The 20,066-nt window shown below is 37.9% G+C and overlaps 1 protein-coding gene across 1 annotated transcript in view; it reads left to right on the top strand.

Moving 5' to 3' along the window:
* LOC131229696 (probable mitochondrial-processing peptidase subunit beta, mitochondrial) overlaps window positions 1–20,066 on the top strand; it is a 53,177-nt gene that overhangs the window by 18,616 nt on the left and 14,495 nt on the right. The window contains exons 2-5 of the mRNA XM_058225687.1: window positions 16,954–17,118; window positions 17,300–17,437; window positions 17,557–17,708; window positions 17,899–18,007. Of these exons, the coding sequence (XP_058081670.1) occupies window positions 16,954–17,118; window positions 17,300–17,437; window positions 17,557–17,708; window positions 17,899–18,007 (564 nt within the window). The remainder of the gene's footprint in view (window positions 1–16,953; window positions 17,119–17,299; window positions 17,438–17,556; window positions 17,709–17,898; window positions 18,008–20,066) is intronic.

Raw genomic sequence — 20,066 nt, 5'->3', positions numbered from 1 at the left:
GGGTCCTCCACTCCCTTGTAATGTCTTTAATTTTCTTTCTATAAAAATTGTTTTATTTTATCACAAAACTGAATCCTTATTAACAAATTCTCTAGAAAATAGCAATGAGTTTAAATGAAAAAACCTAGTGTCTGGAATTTGGTTTTTTGTTGGTAGAGGGTATAAGATTTAGGAATGACATTTGGTTGGATGATGATTGAGTATTTGTTCATCCTTCCTTTTAACCATGTTGCCAAAGTGAAGGAATGCTACGCAGATTATGGGGTGTTCTATTTTGTGGAATGTCCTTCTGGACAAGGAATTCTCTTGGGGAAGTGAAATAAGGTGTTTATCGGATCGATTGTGGTTAAGAAAATTTGGAAGTGGATAGGGATTGTTTTCGTCCAAGTTTTCTCTAGTTTATTTGTTTGTTGGTGGGGAATCTAGGTCGTGTGCCAAAGTTTGGGGCTCTTGCTTTCCTTTGAGGATCCATATGTTTCTTTGGGTGTAAACTGTGAATAAAATCCTTGTGCTAAAAATTCTGAAAAAGAGGAAGACATTTTTTTTTATAGAGATAACAACAATTTTATTATAAAGCCGCAAAAGCAAACAGATAACAACACCCAGCCAAATATCAAGAAAGAGAGCTGCCAGGGGCAGACTAAAAAACTTTTTTATTTTTTTAGAAAAAGAGGAAGATATCGCTTCCCAATAGAGATGCAACTGGTGCATAAGGAAAATGAGGTGAATTGTATACAGTTCATTCATCCTATATTGGTATCACTTTTTGGCTAGAGTTGGGATGAGTTTGATATTTGATGAATTGCTTAAGGAGGTGTTTGATGGATGGCCCTCCGGTCTGTTTTAATATGAAGGGAAGGTTTTTTTGGAAGATGGTTCCCTTTGCTATTAACTTTGGGCTATGTGATGCGGCTTGATTTGTGTCATGGTGACAATGCATTTGATTGCAATGCAAAGATGGTGGTGACAATCGAAATTGATAGTGGATAATTGTGCTTTGTAATTCGTGAATTACATCGGCAACAAATTGGTGATAACATTGTCAACATAAGTAAGAAAATACTATAAGGAAATCTCTCTCTCTCCATATATATATATATATATATATATATATATATATAAGGAGACTTCAACTCTACCTTGATGACTAAAAACTATGAGATTTTTTATATAGGAAACTATGTTAAGTTACAAGTTACTCGACTAGAGCACTTTTCCCGTGGGACCCACTATGGTAGCCAACGTTTCATGCGACCACTGCCTTCCTATGTCCAATCCAACCATGTGCAATTATGTCCCACATGTTTAGTACCATCGTAATTCACTTTGTCATCTAGTGGGGCCCACAATATGCCCTTGTGCCCAACTTAGTGGGGTCTGTATCTTCTTCTTTTTTATTATTATTTATTTTTATTTTTTATTTAAATGAGAGAGAACTAAAAATTTATTAAGACATCTTCCTAGGTCAAATCCAACCATACACAATTACGTCCCATAGGTTCGGTACCCTCGTAACTCACTTTGTCATCTAGTGGGGCCCATGGTATGCGCTTGTGCATGACTTGGTGGAATCTGGATTTTTTTTAGAGATAATTGAAAATTTATTGAGGTGCCCACCAAAAGGTAGGAAAGGAATACAATGCTACACTAAAGCTCACATGTAAAAGAAGAAATAACAACCTTAGCTACTTCGACATAAGGAGCCCAACCCGAAACAAAGCCCTTGATAATGCTAATCACCCCATCTACTGTGGTATTCTCATTTTTGAAGCACTGCCCATTATGTTCCTTTTAAATAGCCCAAAATATAGCCACAATGAGGAGCCTCCCAATAGGGCTAAAAGTCGGGCGGGTTCAACCCAATCGACCGTGATTGACCCGACATTGGGTTGGGCTCGGGCAGGATGTATTGGGTTTGGTCTCGAGCTTGGGCTATACAAACACTAACCCGATAAAACTTGGGTTGGGCTCAGGTTGAGGTCTTGGGTTGCTCGACCCAACCTGAACCTGATCGATATATAAGTTACTTATAAATTGTAATTGAGTGCGAATCGTTTGTGTTGAAGGCACATGAAATTCCAGTGTCGTCGGGTCTCATTGGTCCACGTCATTTATGATGACTCAAGCTAACAAGATACGCCAGACTTCTCTCTCCCAAATAGATTGTGTGCTGCACAACACGACTTTTGAAGGAGTAGTGTCCTATATTTTAGCTTGTTTGTTTAGAAAAAAATGAAGTTCTTTATGATAAATAACTACATATATAATTAATAAAATCATAGGTACAAACAATAAGACGTGTATTGAAGTATAATAGATTAATGTAATAACGAAAATATTAGCATGTATGCACCCGACCAACCCAACCGAGCCCGCTTGGGTTGGGCTTGGGTTGAGAATTCCTAACTCAAGGTTGGGTTGGGTTAGGGTTGAGGTATAGGAACCTTGGGTTGGGCTACGGTTGAGCACCAACCCGCACGACTTTCAGCCTTACCTCCCAATTGCTTTACCAACTTTCTCAACACCTCCTTCATGCCCTCCTTCATGCAAAGCCCAAAGAAGAGCCTCCACTGGCTCCGGCATAAACCATGGTGTGCCAAAACGGTTACGTATCGGCCGATACGTAACGGTAACGGTGGGAATCGTTACGCGTTTCGGGGTCGTATCGGCCGTTACCCGATTTTGTACCCGTATCGGCCGAATAACGGTAACTTTTTTTTTTTTTTTCATTTTAAGCTCTGTTTTTGCTGTTTTTTTGAAACATCTTGCTTCCAAACTGTTTCTCACTCCTTCTACTACTAATTTCGACCAACCTTGACTAGGTATTTGAGATAAAAACATATTATATTATGGATTTTCTTGAACCAAAGCTCGGTGGACCATTTTTCAGAAATTCGTTAAAAATAGGTATTTATACTTTTTTTAATATGTTTTGCTGTTTTAATCATGCCATATGATGTGTTAATCATAGTAGAACATGTTAATGTGCATTTTACAGATTTGGGGTGCCATTTAATAAATTTTTTTATATTTTTTTCTATTTACGCATGAATTTTGGCCCCTTTTTTTAAAATTCAAAAAATTAATTTTTAATGGTTGTTTTGCTGTTTTAATCATGCCATTTGATGTGTTAATCATAGCAGAACATGTTAATGTGCATTTTACAGATTTCGGGTGCCATTTTATATATTTTTATATTTTTTTCTATTTACGCATTTATTTTGGCCCTTTTTTTGAAAATTCGAAAAATCATTTTTTTAATGATTCTTTTGCTGTTTTAATGATGCCATATGATGTGTTAATCATAGTAGAACATGTTAATGTGCATTTTACAGATTTGGGGTGCCATTTTATATATATATATTTTATATTTTTTTCTATTTACCCATTTATTTTAGTCCTTTTTTTGAAAATTCGAAAAATCAATTTTTAATGATTCTTTTGCTGTTTTAATGATGGCATATGATGTGTTAATCATAGTAGAACATGCTAATGTGCATTTTACATATTTGGGGTGCCATTTTATTTTTATTTTTTCTATTTACGCATTTATTTCGGCCCTTTTTTTTGAAAATTCGAAAAATCATTTTTTAATGATTCTTTTACTGTTTTAATGATGCCATATGATGTGTTAATCATAGTAGAACATGTTAATGTGCATTTTACATATTTGGGGTGCCATTTTATATCTTTTTTTTTTATATTTTTTTCTATTTATGCATGAATTTTGGCCCTCAAAAATAATTGCAAACACCTAAATGTAAGATATTTTCATATTACATTCATTCTAATACATCTATCATTGATAGTAGATAGTTAGAAAATTAAATGTATGAATTTTGGAGTCAAATTTAGGTTATCTGGTTCATAAATTCATCAGACAGTCCGATACAACTTATCACCAAATAGTGGACCGTTACACCACCATAAACATGTTCCAATTTATAAATGAATGCATATTTGGAATGCTTAGAATATTCCGGATTTAATCCATATTTTTTCATATTTTTTTGGGAAAAAAATATTTTGCGCCGTTAGGGGCCGTTACGCCCCCGTATCGCCGTTACACCCCCGTATCCGTATCGGTTTCGGAGGGCACCGTTACACCAACCGATACCGATACGGGACACCTTGGCATAAACTAATACATATTGAGTCGTCGCAAGGAAGTAATCCCACACTTCTCGAGCTAAGGAGTAGTGCATAAGTGGTCAATAGATTTTGCATTCGCCATACACATCAAACATACATTAGGAAGAATTAAAGACCTGCACTACAGATTGTCAAAAGTCAAAATCTCTTTCTTGCAACAAACACCGCAACGCGAGGAGGGGCATTGTAGAACCAATGATGAAACAAATGACAGGGCCTAGGATTGCAAGAAGACTCAGATAGGAGACTAAAAAGAGAGCAAACAGACAAATCGGTACCTAATCCAAATCATCGTGTCTTCTTCTTGAGGCAAAGGAGCTACATTTTTGAGATAGTCCAAAAGGGTGACAAACTCTATGATCTTGTCATTTGCCATATTCTTACGGCAGGGGGCTCCAAATGATTGAGACACCGCAGATAGAGTAGCACCACTTAACTGAAACGAAGTAATTTGGGGCTAAAGAAGTTAGTCTAGGGAAGGTGGCTGAAAAAAAAGAAAGAAAAAAAGGTGCTTCAAGGGGGTTCTCAATGGAACTTTCGATGTAAGAAAATTGATGCTATGAACAACGTTGTTAGAGCCCAACACCAAAAGAATTGCATACATCTCATCCAACCAGTGTTTTAAGTATTGACGATATTGACTGATATATCCCACGATATATCTTGTATCCCACCTTCGCAATACGAAACGCACAAGTAGTGTGATATATCCCACATATTCGATCCGGTGAGTGTTTTTTATTTTCAATCCTTTTTTTTTCCTGTAAATCATGTTAAATCAGTGTCAAATTGTTATAAATCCATGATTTTTCATGTTTTGCATGAAAAGTCATGGTTAGGGAGCTTCAATTTCGAGATTTGGAGGAGATGGGCCGAGTTGCATAAAATTGAAAAAAAATAAATCAAAATTTCCCAATTTCTCGCAAATTGGTTGCAATATTTGTGTCCAAACATAAAATCAAACATGTATGTAACCTGATCTAGTGATTCTTCTTTTGCTTTTGAATGTATTGCTTGTGTTTCCACACATCTTTGTACATTTATAAATAATATGAATAGATTTTGAATATACTTGCATCAATTCAGTTAGACAACGAGTAGATTATGATCCCATACAAAGAAAACTTATTATGTGCACTTAATTTTTGTAATGTTTTGACTTATAAGCATGTATCGATGTCTTTTTTTTTTTTTTTAAATAATCATTGAAGTTTCATTGAGAAATTCAACCAATTTCCCAATGTTTCCCCATGTTTCCAACAACAACGATATATTATGTGATACAACCGATATATTCCATGCGACAACCGATACATATCCATAAACCAAGGGTGTGGTATGTAACGCGATACCGATATTTCGAACACTCGATCCAACTAGGCGTTGTCCATGACCTCGAATTGTGTGATGCTCAAGACCTTGAATCCAACAAGGCATTGTCCATAGAATCATGTCGACTCGTGGACAACACCGAAAGATTTACGAGATTCTATGGACGGTGCCTTGTTGAATGACCTTGAGTCATAACTATGGACAACACCATATGACCTTCTCATCCAATAGCGTACATCATGGATCGATTTGCATAATCAAGCCATGGTTCTAAATGTCGGTATTGGTCGGCATATAGGCCTAGCGGAAAAATGAGACGATACGACGTCGCGTATTGGCATCGTGGCTATATTGGCCCATATCGGTCAATTTTTTTAAAAGCAAAATAATATGAAAAAATATTAGAAAAATAGGAAAAAAATGAGATATCCTAGAATCTATCAAAATTTTTTTGACCATTATTCAATAGTGTATCGGACCATTCTTTGATGAGAATGTTGTCTGTTGATTTGACTTGTTGAAGGTCAACTACATGGGCCCTAATTAAACACAAATCAAGTATGATTTGGTGAACAATGGGCCATTACATTGAAATACAACAAAAAGAAGATGAAAATATAAAAAAAGAAAGTGAAGGTTTACCCTTCTTTCCAATTTTTCCCATAATGTTCCACTTCGCTTTGATTTGTCAAATCCCATTTAAATCATTTGCTTTGATCCCAAAATAGGTCTAGATCTAGCTTAAAAAGTTTTTAAGCTTCTTCCATGGTTTAAATGAAAAAAGAAGAGAAGACGTGTGAAATTTTGAAAAAAATAATAATCAAAATTAGACTTTTATAGGCGTATCGCCATATCGGCGTGTATCGGCTGTTACGGGTAAATTTTTTCATATCGGATCGATATAACCCCATATAGCGTATCGGCTCCTGCTGATATGGATACGATATAGCCGTATCGGCCGATATGATACCGATATTCTTATCCATGGGTCAAGCAGGTTGTCCATGACATGGATGATCACTGTATTGGGTCACATAGGTCATTGTTAGGCTCTTGAAATGGAGATCCATCTCTTGAAAATGGATTTGGTCATGTATGGAGGCGGCATCTTTCTCTTGCCCAAGATCACAATCATCAACATCGAGCTCCTCATTGAAGATTTGGGCGCCTTTATCAAGATTTAGATTTATCAGGCTCATCTTCTTTATATATCGGATCGTCAACGAGATCTAGATGCTCGTCTTTATCAAAGATTGACTCTTTATCAAATTCTAGATCATTGCTAGAAATCAATTTTCTCTAAATTTGGGGTTTGAATCGTTTGGCAATGGGTCCTCGAATCCTATGATTTGTTGGGTCAAAGATTTAAATTGCCTCTGTTGAAGTTTGATCTTGATGCTTCTATGGAGATGCACATTAATTTTCCTGTATCCCTGCGCTAGTCCAGAAGTCTTCTATGTACTAACATTAGACTATATTTTAATAGGGATGTACATCGAGCCGAGTCGAGTTGAGGTGGGCCAAGCTCGACTCGACTCATCAGTGCTATACTCGAGCTCGAGCTCAACATTGAAGCTTGGCTTGTTTGCCAAAGCTTTCGAGCTCGAGTCAAGCTAGTGGTTCGAGTCGAGTTCAGTTTACCTCGAGTCGAGCTTGTTCATGTGTCAATTTATTAAATTTTTGGCTAAAAAAATACAAATTAAATGTCAACAACATTAAGTTTAAAATGTATCATATGCCACATTACTAAGACAAAAAAAGAGTGTCACATAAACCTCTAGATACTATCATACCACATGTTGGTTCTCAATATCAAATCTACAGAGTGAAAATATATTACAAAATATAAAATGTTAAACAAAAATTTTAAAGCTTACATTCCTTCAAGTAGTTTTAGATGCATTCTGGACCTCATTTTCACTTCTATTTTCCTCCTCATACTCTTCAACATCGAAACTGCTACCGCCCCAAACTGGATGCAACCAATCTTGCGTACATATCAGTGCTTTAACTGTATTTGAGGTGAGTGAGCTTCGATACTTGCTAACTACCCTGTTCCTGGTGCTAAAAGCTGATTCCGATGCCATGATCGAAATTGGAATTGATAATGTCTTGTGCCATCACCGAAAGTCTAGGTATTCACGAGCTCTCAACTTCTGCCATTGCAAAACATCGAAATCATTTTCTTGTAGCCTTATGACTGACTCCTTTAAATACTTCTCTACTTTGGATTCAGTTTTATGCGTCTTCATTTCTTATTCGTCTAAAAAAGACAGTCACGAAGTCGCTTGCCCGCAGTAGAAGTACTATCCGTAATTTGAGAAGTACCTATTGCACTTGATGTTTCAGCCGAATTACCAACATATGAAGTGAACAGCTCTTCAACTGCATCATTAATAATGACCGTCTTCGCTGAAACTTTCGGAACTGGAATAAAGTGATCTGAAAACAAATCTAACCATTGTCATCTTGTATCGTGGATCCATAACAATTGCAATGGCCATTAACAAGTGGCATTCGGCCCAATACTTATCGAATTTCATCTACATTCTTATAGCCATCGCTTGTAAAAAATCTGGACCCTCATCAGCACACTTTTTTAGCGCGTCCATAATGAAGATAATTTCTGGAAGAAATTGATTTGCTGTAGGATACTTATTTCCTAAAAAAATCTTCGTGTTGTCGTAAAAAACTGTGAGAAACTGATTAACATGTTCAACTTTCTTCCATTCTTCATCACTAGGCACGTATGTGTACATTTTATCGCGCGCCGCAAGTTCAGGGAATGCAAGTATCCAACGTTTCATAAGTTGAATTCCAGCGCGTGCAGACATCCAACTTCAACTGCTGTTTAGATTTCAAATCTTGGATTATATCATTCCACATACTCAGTCTTGAAGTTGACCCCCTTACATATTTAATGTTATCTCATATGTTAGCAATCGTTGAATCAATTGCTTTCAGCCCTTATTGCACAATCAAGTTGAGTATGTGAGCACAACATCTGACTTGGAATATTTTACCCTCGAAGAATAAATTTCCGACCACTTTGAATTGAGTACGTAAGAAAGAAACCAAAGTATCATTGGAAGAGGCATTATCTAAAGTAATTGAAGAGATTTTCTTTTCAATGCCCCACTTAACGAGACAATTGTAAATGTAGTCGGACAGTACTACACCAGTATGAGGAGGAATGTAGCAGAAGTTTATAATCCTTTTTTGTAGTTTCCAATCCACATCAACAAAGTGTGCAGTCAATGACATATATCCCTTTCTTTGATTCTATATATCCGAAGTCAAATTTATTCTGGATACGGATGCCAGAAGAGCTTTCAAGTTTTCTTTCTCAATCGCATATATCTTCATGCACTCTCTTTTCACAGTAATATGAGAGGCCTTTTCACATTTGGGATTTAGAAATTTGCAAAATCCTATAAAAACTTTGCTTTCTACCATGTTAAATGGCTTCTCATTAACTATCACCAACCTTGCATACCACTCTTTTAGATTTTCCGGATCATACTTATACGTGGAGAGTGTAGCTTGAGGGTCGTCATATTCAGAAATGGTAGATGAAAGCAGTTGGACTCCACCCTTCAATGTTCTTGGTCTCTTCACACATTTATTATGATACCTCTGATAGTGAGTTGTAGAAGAACCGGAATGCTTGTTGTAAAAAGTTTTACAAAACTTGCATCTATCTAATCTTGACTGAACCATCTGGTTGCGTGATCTCATCAAAAGATTCCCATATCGCTGATCTTTTTGTCCCTTTCACCGAACCTGAAGCTGTTTCAACCTTGTTTTCTAATTTGTCTCCTTCCACGATAAAAGGAGATGTGATTGACGCACCGGGGCTAGGGATACTTGGGTTTTATTCACTAGTCATCTAAAAATTAAAAGATAACGAGGGTAAGATAAGATCATGACTTTTATAAGTTGAAGTAATCAGTCAATCACATTTATACGTATATATAAATATATAATACAAACATTATCAGGCCCCTCCATAAACTGCAAGATACAAGTGTCTCATATAGTTTCCTAATAAATATATCCACTGGGATACATACATATACATAACTATAAATTGTCCATAATTGTTTCAAATTTTGTTTACTAATTGTCGTTAAATATCTCATATATTCATACTTGTCTCTATCTAGAGGTGCTAATTGTCTCTATCACATTCGGTAACATATCATGTACTGTCCCCATACAATTTATATGCGAGCCGAAATTTTAGCAGCACCTCCCTATATTCTCCAGATACATGTAAAATTCAATACTAATTAGTTGCCACACCCACATGTAATCCATTATACATGTAGTAGAAACCAACTAGTAAAGAACCACATATCCGGAGAAAATATAGGGAAACACTACCGAAATTCCAACTACATGTAAATTGAATGAGGATAACCTAAGTACATGGTATGGTACCGAATTGTCCAAAATGTGACAATTTAGAAATCCATAAAGGCCTGTTTGGATGCCTGTAAGTTCTTTTAAGTTGTAAGTGACTTACCTGTAAGTCACTTGCTGGTGGAAGTAACTTACAGGTAACCTGTTTGGATGTAAGTTGTAAATCACTTACAGGTAAGTTAGTTTTTCTGTTTGGATGACCTGTAAGTTACTTACAGGTAGAAAGCTAAATATTCACATCGAGCAGAGCTTAGATTGGGGAATCATTCTAAAATGTTATAATCATATAAAAAAAACAAACATGGGATCAAATATGTTATTTTGTTAAGCCCATCAAGATGAATATTTGAGATAATTATTAAGCTAATTATTAAGCTAAACCAATCATCAAGTGGGCTATAAAAGTGGGCCCACGAATTCAAAATATCTATAATATGGAGTAATAACTCAATTTAAGCATTGAGATTAAACTTAAAAACATTAATAAAAAATCTACTAATTAAATTACATTACCAATGTCTTCTTTAACTATAGAAATTACATTTAAAACTTTTCACTTGGGAATCATCCTCTCCAATTATTCATTCCTTTGAATAGGACTTATTCCAAATTGTACATCAATGGCCCGCGTTTAACTGAAGAAATGCTATCCATGGTCAGCCCTACTGCAGCCTATTCATCTGGATTGCTGAACCATGGCTCCAGTTATAGAAATCAAGAATCAAATGTACCGTGGATATTTGCAGTTGAACAGTTATTAATGATCAAGTGAAGAATTGGGACATGGTCCATCCATAGTGGGTCCATTTGTTGCAAGGGCCATAAGAATAAATAGGATTTATGTATCAGATACATGATGCATTCATGGTTTTCTGATCCAGGCCACTGGTCCATATAAGGGAAGTGTGGTTGCTGGCCAATGAAAACTTACGCAATAAGCATACGTCCCACCAATCAAATCTCAATGGGCGTCTACTATGAATGGAAATGCCCCACAGTCCATGCAAACTAGAAAATCCAAACCATTTAGAAATGTAAAGCAAGGTGGGCCTAAAATCCCTGATAGAGAAACTGCAGCATATTTTAACATGCCATTTCTTCCTTTGTGAAAAACCTGGCAACACAAGCAAGGTGGGCCTAAAATCCTCGATGGAGAAACGGTTGGGCGGAGTGGATATATAACACATCATCAAGGTGGGCCCACGGCAGGGGTAATACCCACTACCGTGTTACCAGTAACGCAATCAGACTGCGTACTGAGTTGCTGCTATACTTTTTTTTATACTAAGTAAATTCAGTTGGGCCCACTGTAAATGTATATGGTTTATCCAATCTGTCTATCCATTTTTTCATCTAGATGTAGATGTTGAGCCATAAATTTAAGAATATCCAAAGCTCAAGTGGGCCATACCACAGGAAACAGTGGAAATGCTGATTGGATCGTTGAAACCTTTCTAGTGCCCATAGAGATCTTTATTTGTCATCCAACATGTTCATAAGATCACAAACGCCTGGATGAAGGGAAAAAAAAAAATCATCTTGATCCATAACTTGTGGCCCCCCAAAAATTTTCAACGGTATACACTCAATTCACACTATTTCTTATGTTGTGGTCCACTTGATCTTTGGATATAGCTAATTTTTAAGATCATGACTTAAAATTAAGTATTAAATTGGATGACTGTGTGGATCAAATACATATATCATGGTGGATCCCACAGATTTTACGAATACTCAGCACGCGATCCCTTCCGCTTTCAAAGGAGAAAAAAAAGGGTAGATGAAAGCCTATCGTTTTAGGAGGAGAAGAGACGGAAGGCGGTAACTGCAGCGAGAGATTGCAGAGAGGGAGGGGGAGAGATTGCAGAGACGGGGAGAGATTGCCGTTTTCAATGGTTGGTGCTTCTTCTTCATTGGCTGGAGCTTCATGGCTATAATGGTGGTTGGTGGGTTGGTGCATTTCTCCCTCTTCCCCTCTTTTTAAAAATTTGACCATTGAGCCTGTAAGTGACTTACAGGGAAGTGACTTCCCACTTCCATCCCCCTGCAGTTTTTTGGTAGATTTGCTTGTAAGTGACTTACAGGTTGTAAGTTACTTGCAGGTGATTTTTCTCCCCCAAACACCACCTGTAAGTCACTTCCCACTTACCCAACTTACAGGCATCCAAACAGGCCCTAAAGAACAAGTATTTTCAGTCAAATAATTGTACTTGTTCAATCTAAATTCCTAAACGGGGGGGGGGGTATATTGCTAAACTACTAGGTGGCCTAAATACTAATTAACAACATCAGATGACAAAGAATCATAACTCATAAGCATTAATATTTAAAGAACAAATATCGAAATATATAAGAAAAAGTTTCTCCATATAACTGCAAGTCTACAAGTAAAAAATTTAAGAACAAATAAGAAGATAATGCATTTATGGTAGGCAAGTTAAGTCAATGTATTTACTCCATCCAAGTACAACTACAAGTCTACAAGACTACAATTAAAAAACATAATACATCAAAGTTGACTTTTAATATTCTCCTCATTCTAGATTAGATCCATAATTTTTGTTGTCCAAGCTCGGGCTGGTGGTATCCTCTCCAAAAAGCTCATTAACCTCCCCTGAATCAGAAGGTGGGGAGACTTTTCCACCAAGCTCTTGTATAGATTCCGCTAATTTTTTCAAACTATATTTATGAGCTGATTTATACGGAATACCCAAGATCTTGTAGAATGAGGCGAGTTTGGAAATAAACTTTGATGGCTTCTTACTTGTCGAGAAACACATCGTTGATATCTTAATGCATCTGCCTCTTCCTTGTTTAACTTCAAGGCTATTTTTAATTGCTCTTCTTTCAGTCTTCTTAATCTAGCTTCATTCTCTTCTTCTTCTTCCTTACTAAGTCTTTTCACCCTCTCTATTTCAGATTCTTCGTTGATTAGAACGGGTCTGTTATGGTATATCTTGTGGCTAGTTTTATTCGGTGTAGGGGAGGGGGTGGAAGGCTTCTTATTGGAGTTTACAAGAGCCTGGAATAAAAATTGTACCTCCTCTGATGCTTTGGGATATGTTTTTGCATCCCCCCCCCCCCGACATGATAAGTGTAGTCTAAGCCGATTTGTTTTGTTAACAAATCTAGCCCCACATAAATTACATTGAATTTGCATTCTTCCAGAGTCTGGGGAATAGACTTGGGATCCATAATCCCAAATATTGGTGAATGGATCATCTGAAGACATTGCTGCACATCATTTAGAATATTGTTATAAACAAATATTGGTGTGAAGTATTCGAGTGTGGTGCTCATTGATGGTGCTAGGTCCATCTCACATTTTTCCTTGTGAGGTACTCTTCCCTTATTTGTTATGGACATAAAAACTAAAAAGTGACCCAACCCAGCCCCCACCTTGACCCAACCCTGCACCCAACTCAACCCAACGCCCAACCCGACCCAACCCAGCCCCCACCCCGACCCAAACCAGCACCCGACTCAACCCAGCGCCCAACTTAACCCAACCCAATCCCCACCCCGACCCAAACTAGCACCCGACTCAACCCAGCGCCCAACCTGACCCAACCCATCGCCCAACCCGACCCAACCCTGCACCTGACTCAACCCAGTGCCCAACCCAACCCAACCCAACCTAGCCCCCACCCCGACCCAAACCAACACCCGACTCAACCTAGCGCCCAACCCGACCCAACCCAACGCCCAACCCGACCCAACCCAGCGCCCAACCCGACCCAACCCAGCCCCCACCTTGACCCAAACCCCAACCTGACTCAACCTAGCGCCAACCCGACCCAACCCAGCCCCCACCCTGACCCAAACCCCAACTCGACTCAACCCAGCGCCCAACCTGACTTAACCCAACCCAGCGCCCAACCCGACCCAAGACCCAACCCAAATCAATAATAAAAATTCAAAAAATCTTCAATCATACTAATCCATGATCTCTGTGTGTGTGTGTGTGTGTACACCTTTGTGGTGGCTGAATGGGCTGAGCCTGAGACGAGTCGGGATTGGGCGCGGGTTGAGAGAAGTCATCAGGTTGGGACTTGGGCGCAGATCAGGGAGATGAGATCTAGGATAATGAAGAAAGAGAGAGATAGAGAGGGGCAGAGAGCTCCTCGGGCGGGCAGAGATGGCGACCGGCGGGCTGGGTAGGGTAAGGGAAAGAGGAATGGGGAGTCGGGTAGGGTTTGTAAAATGTTATATATATATATATATATATATTATATTATAATATTTATTACTCGAGCCGAGTCGAGCTCGAGTTTCTGCTTCGAGTCGAATCAAGTTGATATGCACCATGCTTGAACTCAACTCAAGCTTTTTAAAACTAGCTTGACTCACCCCGTGTTGGCCCTTCAAGCCGAGTCAATCTGAGCTGACTCAAGCCGGGTCGAGCGAGCTTTTCGAGCTAGCTCGACTCGTGTACAACCCTATCTTTTAATCTATGGATCATAGTGACAAATCTTGTTCTTAGCAATTTCTCAGCCCAGAAATTTCTGGGGGAGATTCTAAATTTTTGAGGGTTTTCTCGGGATGTTAACAGGAAAATCTCACTGAAATAAAAAAAAAAAAAAATACTTATTTTAAATTATTAAATACATTTAAATTTTAAATATATATATATATAGGTTCCTTAGTTGGGGAATGGTGGAAAAAGATTCATGTAGCCGACCCCTGTTTGTTGGTGAAGGCTTAGATGATGATGATTTATATAAATTTTCCTTAGCGTTTTTACTAATTTCTGAGTTAGTATTGTGATGAAAACACATTTTTAAATCTGTCGAGATTTTAAAAATTTCATGATAGTATCATTTAGTGTATTTCTCATGAGATCTTCAAAATCTTGGCAATATTTGTCACACTGCTATGGATTGATTGGGCTCGTAAAGTTTTCTTTTTAGCTGATTGAATCTTCACAGGGGTGATGAAAATTGGAATTTTAACTGGATTATTAAGTAGGAAGGGTAGATCAAATCATGACCAACTCTAATACATTAGATTTTCCTTCATTATCTTATAAAAATATGGAAAGTATGTAACAATTATGGAATAAAGATACATAAAATGAACATATTTAGGCATGATATCTCAGATTCTTAGTCAATTGATACATTCCATGGCAGTTCTATGTTGTAATGGATGATAAGTCTTCAGACAAACATCTCTCTAGGCAGCCAGTTGTTATACTTTTGCAATGTGTTGGATCAAAGATTTAAATTGCCTTTGTAGAAGGTTGAAATTGATGCTTTTGGTCAAATACTGAATTTGCTGTTTGAGAAAATTAATCTCTTTGTTCCTATTATTGGCGACTTGTCCGATTTAGATGTTGCTATTGGCATCAACACGGCCTTGAATGCGTGGAGATATGCAAGATGGATCAAGGTTGGAAGAGATGGGATTTGAAAGGGGTGAAGTTTTGGCTAGTTTGGCTTGGGCAGTTGTGGGGAAACTGGCTGGTGGCTAAGCGTTTATGTTTTGGTTGGAAATTCGGATGGTGGGAGATGTGTGGTGGTGTTTTTTTTTAATGGGTTGAGGAGAAAGGAAAAGAAAGTGATTGGGAACATGTAGCTGGATTGATCATTCTGGGCTGGGGCATGATGTAGCTCTAATATCAACTGATGTAGTTCAAACATGTTGTGTGATGATGTGTTGAGTTGCAACATAAAGATGGTGACAATGATCTAAATCGACTCCCAATAATTATGTTCAAGATTTGGCAATTACATCAAATGGCAAATCGGCAATAACACAGTCAATGACCATCCAATAGTTGTCAGCAGGTTTAGACTTCGACCTTGAAAACCAGGGATTCCGCTAAAGTGTTAGCAAGAATTGGTTGTAATCCATCAGTTTACTTCTAGATAACAAAACGAGATAAACTCGTGCCAAAATAAATAATATCAAATCACTATTTTTCAAAGCCAAGGGATTCAATGCATACATGAAGCTAGTATCTTGTTCTCCAAGTTAGCTTACTAAGCAAAGAAAGAAGGTTAATATAGTCCTAATCATCCATTATTACTAATCTTAACCATTTGTTTCAATAAATTATTAAAAATGACAAAAAATCCCATATTCTTGTCTCAACCTTATTGGCCTTGTTAAATCGACATAACACACTCAAACGGTATTGAAATTACATGGTCTTGGGCTTGTTGGATATTTAACTCAGTAGGCATTCAAACAAAGACCAAGTTTGTGTTGTTCTGACGGAAATACTAAGGGAGAAGTAAAGCCTATCAGATAATTAAAAGCTAGGAGAAAGTTTTTTTAAGAGAACCATTTTGAGTTGGGATTCACTAGGTTGGAAGACTCTTCACGTGGGACTCAGCTCTGCACATGACTACAATCAGTGTCTTCCACGATGATCCATGCACAATTCTATTCCAAAGGTCGGGTTCCCGCATAATGGCTTGTCATCTAGTGGGTCCCACAGTTTGTACTTGCACCTTGGGATCCATGTGCATCATCGCCACATCCCTATGGAAGGGGGAAAAAACAAAATAAGAGGATATGTGAAAACAAAGCAGGATTGATATCCTATATCGTAAGTACTAAGTAGTCTTCACCATGATCATCAGTTGGGTTAAGGGTTGCGTGGAGTTTTCCTGTGTTCCGATTAGGATATCTGTCAGGACTGGGACATGTTGATTCCGGGAAGAATTAGGAATGCAGAAGTGGTTAAGGCTGGTTGGAAGCCTCTTCCAGATGGTCAAGCTCAAATTTGAGGGATGCTCTCTGGACACCGGTGGCCACTATTATAGTTGGAGTTTTGAGGAATTAAAAGGAATAGGTTTTGTTTCCCTTCTTTGGTTGTCATGGGGAGTCAGATCTCTTCAAGGCAAATTTAATACTGCTTTGAGAGGGTTTGCATGATCCTTTTCAGCTCTCTCTCTCTCTCTCTCTCTCTCTCTCTCCACAATCTGAACTCTCCTCTTTTTCTTTTTTTTTTTCCCTTTAATTTATGCTGTAAGTTACTATTGACAGATAAAATGCATAATCACAAACCAATTGATATATGTTCTCATCTTGTAGGTGGAGGCTCAAACCGAAGAAGTTATTTTTGATCATTTGCATGCAACTGCGTTCCAGTACACTCCTTTGGGTAGAACAATACTCGGACCTGCTCAGAATATCAAAACAATAACCAAAGAGCATCTTCAAAACTACATTTCAACTCATTACACAGCTCCTAGAATGGTGTGTGACACTTCACCTGACTAGTGTTAATGGGGTCTTTCTGTCTGTCCCATTAGCCTGACTTGATTGTTTAATGTTGGCTTTAATTTAAAACTTTATGTTGGATTACCCTAGGTCACTTAAGTAGCATCTATGAGCTACCCTGACAAATATTTCCCTGGGATTTCTATTGTATTTTTAGGTTATTACTGCTGCTGGTGCAGTTAAGCATGAGGATATAGTTGAGCAGGTGAAGAAGCTGTTCACAAAGCTGTCAACTGACCCTACGACAGCCTCTGAGTTAGTTGTGAGAGAACCAGCTGTTTTTACTGGTTCTGAGGTCAGTATATTTATTTGAGGACCTAATTTACTTATTTTATAACCTTTCTATTTTATGCGAAAGATGCATCTTCTATCTGGCGCTTCTGTTTACCTGGTTCTTCTTTCATGACGACTCAGGTTCGAATAATTGATGATGATGTTCCGCTAGCACAGTTTGCGGTTGCATTTAGTGGAGCATCTTGGACAGATCCAGATTCGATTGCTTTGCTGGTCATGCAGTACATGCTGGGATCTTGGAATAAAACTTCAGGCGGGGGGAAGCACATGGGGTTAGTTTCTATGACACCCAATGCTTTTCTGGAACATATACATGTCAGTTTCTGGTGCTGGTTCTCTAGCTCCTGTGATAATTGCCTAGGTTATTCATGCATAATTTGACCTCTAGCACTGATGATTTAAAGAAAAAGGGTTTAAGCCTCTAAAAATGCATAGCTGACCTCATTTGTTAATTGCACACAGGTCAGAGCTCGCCCAGAGGGTTGGGATTAATGAAATAGCTGAGAGCATGATGGCTTTTAACACCAACTACAAAGACACTGGCCTGTTTGGTGTCTATGCTGTTGCGAAGGTTCAATTCAGATATTGTATATGCCTTTTTTTTTCCACAAAGAAACCTTTTGCTTGCATACCATTATACAGTAAATGCTGTCACTAGTTTCAGAGGACATTTATTGGTTAATAATTTATAAGGGAATACATGGGGTTTGTCAAAATATCAGTCTTACACTCCATTTTATGATGTGAAGAGAAAATGCCAGTATGCATTTCTTCCAATATGCAGTGGGACTTTGAACGGAACCTAAAATTTTTAACATCTGAAACTTTTTCTTTTTTGCTTGTCCATTCCCAATGGCTTCATCATGTGCATGCTTGATGTGGAAACAGTGGATCATTTGTTTTGGCATTGCCTCTTTGTTCAAGGATAGTGAATCTTCTTTGGGGTCCATTTGGATTGCAAGAAAAGAAACATTGTGATGCAGGACGGTCTAAACTAGAATGCATGTGTGAGCACAAAAATTATCCAGTGAAATAAACTAAGCAAATCAATTGAAATATTCAACATTCCACATCATAGTAAAGATAATAACAAAGGAAACATGCAATGGTTACAAACCATTATCACAATCCTGCGGTACTGTATTCAAATCATGCGTGGATTGGATCCGGCGAGGGATGGGACATCCCGATCTTGCATGGTTTCAATCCAACAATCAATGCAACTTCTCTAGTCCAGGAAATCAAAGGATTTTTGGAGTAGGAATAGCTAGAAAATTTGAGAGAGGGTTGGAATCAATTCTTAGATTTTCAGGGTCAATAGCAATCAAAGAATACTATGCATAGAAAGAGAAGGAGGAGGTTGGAGGGCTAGAAATATAATTTAGAAGAAGAGGAGATTAGGGGAAGAGAAGAAATTACCACAGAGAGAAGGGGGAAGGAGGCACCAAGCTTTCATTTAAAAAAAAAAAAAAACATCATTAGGTTTAGGGTAGAAAACATCCTATTTATAAAATTCGGATTTTTTAAAAAAAATGACTGAACTACCCCTATAACCAAAAAAAAAGGCGCAAAACAAAGCTTCTAAAAAAATAAATGCCGCGTAACAGATCAATCTTCTAACTCATCTTACACGTGTGTCCTCCTAATGTGGGGCCTTCAATTAATCCAGGGATATGTGTAAGGTCTTCAAAATCCTCCTTGGTTGTGCCACGAACCATCATCGAGCCATAAAGATGTATTCGTCGGCCGCCTTCATTTTTGATAAACTTTGAAGGGTCTGATGTCCTCATCACATTGTGTCTAGGGGCTGGGGCAGACAAGGTTTCCATGGTTTGTCTGACCCATTTGTGCATGGGAACCAAGAAAAATAAGGACAATCTGTCTCCAATATTTGGAATAAGGCAAGGATTGCATGTCTCTTGAAAAAGGTGGAAACATGATAGAAATAAGGAAAGCTTATCCCTAATTTGGTGCACGCAAAACACAATGTGTCATCCACATGCCTAGCAGATATTAACGTGGCAAGAGCTGTTTTTGGGTTTGTAATTTTGTCTCCTTTTTGTTGTATTCCTTCCTGGTTGTTATTTCAGTCAGCTTTTTAAATAAAATGCATTACCCTTAAAAAAAAAATGTTTCATCCACATGCGTCACTTGTGTCCCATATGCGACCACTCATGTTCAAGGGGCCTACATGTGCCATCATCAATTTCGAATGACCTACAAATACAACATTTGTTAATGTGCACGTGCTATAAGTGCTATATGTGCCACCATCTTCATAAGCTGTCCACATTTGCCACTGGGAGTCCATTTTTACTCTGTCCCGGGGTTTTTGATGACAAACAAAATAACTACAAGATAGCATAACTGAGATATACATTACAAGACAACATGACTTAGATACTTTGTCCAGAATACAACCTTGCTTACATCTAAACGGCCCCTTAGTCTGCTCAAAGCTATTTTTGGTGATGCTTCGAAAGATGTGAGCTTTTATGTGCCGTTTTCAAAAAAGAGGAAGGAAAAAGAGAATCATATAAGCCCCTTTAAAAAAAATGAAAAAGAGGAGAATCATATGGTGGTTGGTCTTGCTAGCTGTGTTATGGATGGTTTGTTAGCAATATGATAAC

The sequence above is a fragment of the Magnolia sinica genome, chromosome 16 (genome assembly GCF_029962835.1).
Source record: "Magnolia sinica isolate HGM2019 chromosome 16, MsV1, whole genome shotgun sequence".
In the NCBI taxonomy this organism is placed as follows: Eukaryota; Viridiplantae; Streptophyta; class Magnoliopsida; order Magnoliales; family Magnoliaceae; genus Magnolia; species Magnolia sinica.
The sequence above is the reverse complement of the archived record's forward strand: the minus strand, read 5'-3'. Positions and strand labels throughout refer to the sequence as shown.